Source organism: Eschscholzia californica, unplaced genomic scaffold, assembly GCF_041429995.1.
Source record: "Eschscholzia californica isolate CP2 unplaced genomic scaffold, dmEscCali1.0.p SCAF_4, whole genome shotgun sequence".
In the NCBI taxonomy this organism is placed as follows: domain Eukaryota; kingdom Viridiplantae; phylum Streptophyta; class Magnoliopsida; order Ranunculales; family Papaveraceae; genus Eschscholzia; species Eschscholzia californica.
Window position 1 is genome coordinate 8,337,014 of NW_028238461.1, and position 9,143 is coordinate 8,346,156.

The window sequence follows — 9,143 nt, forward strand, 5'->3', positions numbered from 1 at the left end:
TATGACTCACTTAATGAAGTACCCCCATAGTAGGGGTTTCCCATTATAGTCACCAAGTGTTATCTAAGTTTCGACAACAATGTCTTGTTTGCAAGAGATATGTTTAAAGTATGGGGTCACACTTGGGTAATTCGCTTCGAGCCTCACGAAAGTCAGGGTAGCCTGGGATGGTAACTATGCGCCCTTATTCAGATCATACAGGTAAATCGTTACACTTTGATGTTTCATCGTTACTTATTGAATTGGACATCTGGTTGTAGTCTATCACTTGGAAACAGACTAGTTCGTTTCTAACTGGGACATATACAGTAGTGTTGGACACAAGTACATAAAAATAACAAGAAATCAACATTAAAGCCAAATACTACAAGGGTGAAATCAAATTGAAAAAAAAATGGAGACAAGAAAAGGAGCAAGCTCAAAATTTGGCGTCAAAGAGTCAGTTGGTCAAAAATTAGAACCCGAACCCCTAGTTGTAATTGAGTTTCTCTTCCTAATTACTTTCTTTTTGCCAGAAAAAAAAAAACAAGGAGAGGAAGAAATGCTCAACCATGGATGAGGAAGAGAAAGAGACTGCAAATTCTCATCACATGTTACCTGCAAGTAAAAGTATTTTTTCAGAAATAGATTATTAAGACCAAGAAGATTGTTCATAATCTACTACGATACCCTTACAATTGAAATAAAATCAGTGGTTATTACAACATTCATGTTCAACTTGCACTCTTGCAGAAGGAAAAAATGGAAATATCGAACTTCCCTTTCCATGATTTAAGTTGGCTTGTAGTATTTTGTAGGCACAAAAGGCATTTTCGTGATGACCCCTTCGTACGATTTCCCTCGAATTACGACGTTAACTTTCGTTCCAGCCTTATGTGAACCAGATTTCACATAGCCCATAGCGATATTCTTCTTGAGGCATGGACTGAATCCTCCACTAGTAATCTCTCCAAGAGGCGAGCCTTTGCTGTCTTTGACTTCACTATGGCTCCTAGGAGGTGGCCCGGAAGAGAAAAATCCAACACGTCTTATTGTTGGACCTTGCTCGAGTTGTTTGAGGATTACCTCAGCGCCCAAGAATCCACCTTCTGCTCTTCTTCGCTTTCCTATGGCCCATGTAAGGCCTGCTTCTACAGGTGACACATGTTGTTCCATGTCATTACCATATAAACATAACCCTGCTTCAAGTCGCAGACTGTCTCGAGCACCGAGACCTGTCAACCTTATTTTCCCTTCAGATTTCTCCAATATCTGTTTTGTTAGCTCTAGTGTATTCTCTGAAGGAATAGAGATTTCGAAACCATCTTCCCCTGTGTATCTGAAAATCTCGTCAACAGGATTAGAATCATCAATAACGTGATTAAATTGCTTTTCGGCAGATAATATTAGAAGAATACGGATTAAACATTGAAGCTAATAAACTTCTCACTGGCACATTAATGGTAAAAAGACTAGTTTTCAGGCTCGGTAACTTCCAAGAACAGTAATCTTGTCAAACTGAAACAACATTAGAGTTTTAGGGTATTTTGACTTTAACCTAATCGTTGAATCACTAATTCAGTAATTATAAGTTCATCGAAGTGCAAAGTCATATTCCAAGATAAAATATAGAACAGATTATGTAGTCTATGATGGAAAATGAAGCCTATCACCAACAACTCTATGGAGTTAACCATTCCTAAAACTTTTGAAACCACAGTTAATAGAAAGAAAAGTAAGAAAGGAAATGTGAAGTGACAGACATATATATAAAGATAATAAAAATACCCAGTTCTTGTAATATAGCAATGGACGCCACTGATATCCAACATTCGGAACTCGCCAAAGTATATTTTGCTCAAATCATCTTTTGTCAAATGTTGAAGAACAGGTGCTGCCAAAGGTCCCTGTACAAGAACCATCGATAAATGAAAGTTAGAAGACATGAACCAAGAAGATTCAACACAAATAGAAGTGATGCAAGATGATCCATTTGAAAGAAACCTACAAAATGAGATTCGAGAAAAAAAAAATTAACTCTAAGTTGTGGAACTGCATATTTACCCACAAATTGCGAAAAAAACATTAGAATTCAAGTAAATTATCCCTTCGAACTAACCCATTTTCAAGAAAAAGCTTATAACTCCTCACGACATATGCTTCTGTCAGATTTAATTATGTCGATGAGACAAGATGCTATGATCCAATTCATAAAAGGCCTCAAGTGTACATGAAGTGAAAAACACGGAAAGAACAGAAGATACCAAAATGAAAATCTACCTGGAGAGCTATGAGAGATCTTTCATCATGGATATGCCATGAGACATCCCCACCTTTGGCTTGGAATGCCTTCATATGACCTTCAATGTGTTCCAAATCCTTATCCCTACAACCCGCATTCACAACCAAGTAAATGTGATTATCCGTAACTTTTGTGATAACTGAATCATCAATAGCCCCTCCTTTTTCATTGGTAAAGACAGTAAGGCTTCCAGTTCCAGGGGCAAGTGCAGCGACATCAGCAATCACAAGCTTCTCGAGGAAAGGAATGCAATCTTTCCCTTTGAGGCTTAATCCACACATGTGGGAAACATCAAATAGACTACCATTCTCCCTGCAATTTAGGGTGGAGTCCATTATTGAATCCTTGTACTGGATAGGCATGCTCCACCCAGCAAAAGGAACCATCTTTCCACCATTAGCAACATGGAAACCATAAAGAGCTGTCTTTTTTAGCTCTGCTTCAGAAGCAAAGAATCGGCGGGCAACAGATTTCTTATCAGTTTGAGCAATTCGACGAGTAATGGATTGCCCAAGCTGCCAAAATCCTCCTCCTCTCATCTTTGGTTTAGATTAAAAATCTGGTCAATTGGTAAAACTCGGATTAGAGAAAGCATAATAAAATTGATAGTGATATCTTAACAAAAACAATATTTAACCAAACAATCTAAATGTTGACATAATTATCTTAACAGATAAACTGATAATTAGAAATGAGCATATCTTAAAAGATTAAAACAATGAAAACTTTCGAGTAATGCTAGGGAACAAGAAAAAAAACTAGACATACTCTTGGCAGAAATCTTATGTGACTTGTCGTGCTTCGTGATTCAGAATCACCTGAAGCGCGAATCACGACAACCCACATAAGATTTCTGCCCCTAGTCTGCCTAGTTTTTCTTGTTCCTAGCCTTTTTTTTTTTATTCTAAGAAACAAAGGGATCCGAACTTCTAATTTAAACCAGACAATCATACAAATAGAGTAAAGAAACCAATATAGACATATTTATAGATCTAAATCATCTTTCTATTAGAAAGAGAATGAGAGTATTTGATATCTCTGAATGGGTTTCACCTAAAACAATAACGATCGAAAGAATTCCTTACCCAACCAACAACCCACACTCTAAAACAAATCAAATCAAGTATATATACAATAAATGCAGGTAGAGGAAGAAAGAGGGAGAGAAAACACAACTTACTAATCAAGAAGGAGCTTCAATTCTTCTTCCTTTCTGGGTAAATCTGATAGAGAGAGAGAGAGAGGGAAAGGGTCAGGTGAGCATCACAACGAGGATTTTGAGTGGAAGAAGAAAAAACGAGGTATTTTTAGTTGTCTATATCTATATATGAATAAGATTTCTATTTTATGGTAATATTAAAATTGAGGGGTTGGTGAGGAGGGTGAAACTTGAAGTGGGTGGCGGAGGTGCAGAATTGTGATGGATTAGATAGAGAAAAAGATAGATACCCTTCTCCTATCCCTAGTGAGTGGTGGTTGGTCGTTTGTGCCTACTTGGTGGCCTCTCTCTCTCTCATCATGCCCGTTCGTTTTGCTATAGTTGGAGATTTGTTTTATTTTTCGTTAGTCACTTGCCTATAATTTATGGGAAATGATAGAGTGACTTAGAAATTGGTACTTAGAGGGTGACATATTTCCTCATTTAGAAATAAAAGCGGTCCCCACCGTAGTCAAACTTTGAAAAAACCTTGTCTTTTAGTGATTCCACATCAGCTGGGCACTAAAATGCCCAAAAAATTTGGGCTCTCTAGCATCTCCCATAATTTATTTGAAGACCTCATAAGGCCATAATGGGATACCTTTTGTTCATGCTCAAAAGTTTGGTCAATTCATTTTCAAATAACAATATATCTACTATGACAAATATTTTTGTTTAGGAATTGGTAAGTGTATAAAAGATTTTGACTTAGTTTATGACTTGATGTGCAATTTTGTTTGTTGCAAACAAGACCAATTACAATCAAAATCGCATCACTAGTACAATTCTTTGTGTGTTGAATTTGTTAAGAGCTAATAATAAAGAGCACCTGAAAATGTTTAGCATTCGTCCTACTATACGATCTCGCCCAACACTACTAATTTGTTACTCAAGAAATTTAGCCTAGATGTTTGTTTTTTTTTTTGTTACTCAAGATATTTAGCCTAGCTGCTTGTTATAAGGCTGAAGTTAAGAACTAATGAGGGTTTTGTTCCCATTTTCATTGTATGGAACTCTAATTCAAGACCTTCCTTTGACTATTTCTCGATTGACATTTGATTAACTACGAAATTTAGTATTAATGGGATTTGGTATGTAATTACTGTCTTAAACATCCCAACTCCATGAGAGAAGCACAAGGTAATACTAGGAAACCCTCGAACCAGGATTAACGTCATAAAAAGTCTTTTAGGAACTAAGGTTCCGGAGAATAACATTTTATATGTCGGGCATCCAAGATTTGGGGTCGAAAACCTAAGATGCCTCCAACCCCACCACCTTGGCTTCTCTTCACGTTAGAGAAAGGATGTGGGCAGGCTGCCATTGCAGATGACCCTTCATTTTAAGAAAAAAAATTCTTCTTACTCCTCTCCTCTCACCACCACAACTAATGGGCAACCAACACCACCACCATTTTTCTTTTTCTCTCTCTTTCTCATTCACACATTTTCACCCTCTTCTCTCATTGTTCCGACGGAAGAATAGGTTTGGGCGAAATCCTCTAAGAGGATTTCATGAGATAAAGGGGGCTCTGGTGAAGGGAACCCTTCCCTTCGCTAGAATAGTGAGGAAAGACATAAACAGAGATAAAGAAGAAATAGAGAGGGAGAGAAAACATAGTGGTGGTGTTGGTTGGCGACTGGTGGGAGCCTGAGAGGAGAGGCAGGCCAATATTAGATTTTTTTCTAATCATGACTCGCCTAAATTTAAATCGTTTGATGTAATTCATCGACTCAGACAAAAACAAACATTCTGAAATTTGATTCCAGTTTATTCATACCTCAAGGGGCTTTTAAAATTAGAATTAGAATAAAGACACTAAATACCTCAGATAATGATACACGATGGACATGTTCCTTTTGTAGACGGGTTCACTCATATATTTGGATCAAAATATTTTGTAGAAACAGAAAAAGTCAAAACTATTAGTCGGATTTAATACTAGATAAGAAGTTGAATAACACTTAAAAATAAGCATCCTCCAAGTACCTACTAGCTTCTCTCGTCTTCTCTATTGTTATGGGACAAGACCACAAATCTCAAAAATGGAAAAAAGTGGCCGAATTAAGAGACCAACACAATCATAAAAGGAAAAATGGTCGTTTAGATTCAAAATAATATCATAATAACCAAAAAAACCTAGATCTTTTCCTATTAATCAAAATGTATTAAAATATTATAAGGAATGAGACATAGAGTTCAAAATAATATGATTAATTATCAATCAGGTCTTTCAACAAAAAAAAAAAAAATCAATCAGGTCATTTTTTATTTTTTTCTTTCCCTAAATACCCTTTCCTATTTAAGTCACCCTCTTTATGTCTCTTAAAAACCAGATACTATATATGTTTAGGGTTTTATTGTTCTTGCTTCACGAATCTTCTTCATCTCGGTTCTTCTTCTTCATCGATTAACATCAGTGATTATCTTCTTCTTCATCGATTAACAAAGTATTAAGAGAATATCTATATTGTTCTAATTACATGTTCGAAACTGTTGGATTTGTGTTTGGGTTTACAAATTCATGGTAGAATAATTCAAATAGGATATGAATTATTCTGTTGTTGTTGTTAAGATTTCTTCAAGTTCTCCAGAAATTGATTATCTGTTCTTCTTGTGATGATTGAAGATGTGGCCAGATCTTATTCAAAAAGCAGAAGATGGAGGTTTAGATGTGATTCAAACTTATGTTTTCTAGAATGGCCATGAACCTGCTCCAGGAGAAGTAAGGAACTACTACTACTTCACATTACTTATTTTTTTTAGGGTTTTGGTATAAGAATATAATGAATTTTTTGTTTTGCTTTTGTAGTACTATTTCAAGGATAGATATGACCTAGTTCATTTTATCAAGCTGGTGAAAGAAGCTGGTCTTTATGTTCATATCAGAATTGGTCCTTATGTTTGTGCCGAATGGAACTTCGGGTAATCGAAAATTGAATATACACGGTTGATTTTATAATACTTCAAGAACTTTGAGTACTATTTTGTTGTTTGATGATAGGGGATTTCCTGTTTGGTTAAAATATGTACCTGGGATCAGTTTCAGAACAGATAATGAACCTTTCAAGTTAAATGTTTACCTACACAATGCCTAAAATCACTTGTTTATATTGTTTTTAGGGTTTACTTGATTTGCGGTCTAACTTTACTACCAAAAATTTATGTTGATAGGTTGCCATGAAAGGATTTACTGAAAAGATTGTGAACATGATGAAGGCAGAAAAGTTGTTTGAAAATCAAGGAGGTCCAATAATACTAGCACGGGTTAGAGTCTAAGAAAGAGATGACCGAAAGAGATGTAGCTTCTTGGAACAATGTTATATCTTGTTATCATCAGAGTGGGAAGTCTGAGAAAGTATGGAATTGTTTGACGAGATGAAGGTGGGTTCGAGCCTGATTCAGTAACGTTTTACGACTGTTTTCTCTACATGTCCCACACTTCCGAATTTGGAAAGAGGAAAAGAAATCCAAGGATTTGATTAAGAAAGGATTCGAGTTGGATTTATTAGCTATGCTCTCGTTGGTATGTTCTTTAGTTGGTTTGTTTGAATTTATTAGCTATCCCAACAACTAGTACAACCTTACTCTATGTGCATTGAAGTTCTTCCTGGGTTCAGTTGCTATCATCCTTTTCTCCTTTAGCTTTCACTATGTGAGGTTGTTTGTAATTTTTAAAGCTTTTTATATTTCATATATGATCAATTCTTGAGTATCTATTTATTGTAAATATAAACTATTTATTTAATAAATACAATGAAAATTTTGTGAAGATGTAAACGTGTGCAAACTGAGTTTGTAATGTTGCAAATGCAAACTCAGTTTGCATTGTCGCACATGCAAACGCAGTTTGCAAAATGGCAAAGCAAACACATGTTTGCAATATCGCAAATGCAAACACATGTTTGCAATATTGCAAATGCAAACACATGTTTGCAGAACTTGTTTGCAAACGCTTGTTTGCATAACAGATTGCTGCAAACAGTTGTTTGCAGAGCAGATTGTGCAAACACGTGTTTGCAGAAAAACGTAAGCGAAAAAACACCGTTTTTTTTCTGGTTTTTTTTTTTTGAAAAAAAATATTGAAAGTGGATCTTGTTAGAAAGCTAATGAAAAATCATTTCTAAATATATAAATTTTATTGAAATCCGACATCTCAAACAAAAGTTATATCGATTTAAAGTTGAAAGAAACATAAAAAGATTTAGTTACACAAAAAGACAAAAAAGGACAATTTAGTCTTTTTATACTTTTTGACCTGAATAATAATTTTCAAATGTTTTGTGCTTTTCTACTCATTTTCAAGGGCGCGTCTATAGGCGCCTCTTTAAACTGCTTTAGGGGCCTCCCTTTATAGGCGCATCCCTCAGACAACATTATTTTCCTTAGGCGCCTCCAAGCGCCCCTCCAAAACCTTGACCGGTTGACTTAAGTCTGTTGCCCTATCGCCCTTGTCCTAATCGCCCTTGCCCTAATCCCTTCATTCTCTACACCAGCGCCTCTCATCACGACTCCTCTATCTCTCTCTCTAGGGCACGATTTCTTCTTCATCTCACTCAAATTTCATGGGGGAAATTCTTGTTAGGTTGTGAACTTCTTCTCTTCTTCACTCATTCCTGCTCGAAATCTCTCTAATTTGGCGTACCAAATCCTTCAAATAACTCCATCTATCTTTAAGGTAACACTTAAGAAATCTTCCTCATTTTTTATGTGTTTCGTTTTAGTGTGGTAATGGTAGTTATTATGATGAATGATGGGTTAATTTCGATCTATTATTGAGTAGTTTTACTTAGTTTTCACTGAGAAAAAGTCCGATGAACATCTGATACCAGTCGGACTCGTACCAGTCCGAACTGGTTCGACCTAGACAGTCCGAACTGGTTCGACCTAGACAGTCCGAGTAATTTCGACCTAGACAGTCCAAATCAATTCTACTTAGACAGTACCAAACAATTCGACCTAGACAGTAAACTATTTGATTAATGAGATTGATTTGTCTTTGGGCATGTTAATTGATTATGGTTTTTTTGGTTTCATTTCTTGGTATTGTTAAAATTGTCAATGAAATGGGTAACAAGTAAACTATTGATTACGGAGATTGATTTGTATTGATTTCGTAATAGCTCGTCTTAATTTTATCTTGGCTGAACGTGTGCATCCTACCGGGAGTGTTACGGATCGTAGAGTTCAAAGTCGAATGGCGGTCGATGAAACCCAAGAACCAGTTGATGCAGATCCTTCAGACCCTTATTCAGGGGGTCCGTCTGATCGATCCTTGTTGAAAGGATTCAAGAAACACATAGCATTCCAAATATGGAATAAACCGGTAAGTGTGGTGTTGAATTAACTTTGTGATTAAATATTCTTGTTATGTTTGATTTTTTTTTTATTTTCAGGAGAGAGCGTTGCTGAAACTACACAATCACGCTCCTGCTGTTCTTACTGGGTCTCTTTCGGTCCAAGAAATTTATGATGAAAACAAAACACAAATATGGGACTTGGATCGGGAGTGCTCTTTTGTTCAAGAATTGGTTAAGAGCACCGGACTGGCTCACATTGCCAAGTACTCGTACCAGAAGTTGGACCGGATTATAATTTCTGCATTTGTTGAGAGGTGGTACGAGGATACAAACTGTTTCCATATGCCGTTTGGAGAGATGATGA

General features: G+C 36.2%; 1 protein-coding gene across 2 annotated transcripts; it reads right to left on the bottom strand.

Moving 5' to 3' along the window:
* Nucleotides 1–329: 329 nt before the first annotated feature.
* LOC147542286 (Glycine cleavage T-protein family) lies at nucleotides 330–3,851 on the bottom strand. 2 transcript variants are annotated; one of them, XM_086634892.1, is made up of 4 exons: nucleotides 3,462–3,851; nucleotides 2,260–2,840; nucleotides 1,768–1,886; nucleotides 330–1,318 (listed from the first exon to the last, which is right to left on the bottom strand). In XM_086634892.1, exons 2-4 carry the CDS (start codon nucleotides 2,818–2,820, stop codon nucleotides 772–774), a joined length of 1,227 nt encoding a protein of 408 aa, XP_086491018.1. In that variant the 5' UTR covers nucleotides 2,821–2,840; nucleotides 3,462–3,851; the 3' UTR covers nucleotides 330–771. The 2 variants fall into 2 exon arrangements, with proteins under 2 accessions (XP_086491018.1, XP_086491019.1); XM_086634893.1 differs by having other exon boundaries at nucleotides 2,260–3,039; nucleotides 3,171–3,606.
* Between the last annotated feature and the right edge of the window lie 5,292 nt (nucleotides 3,852–9,143).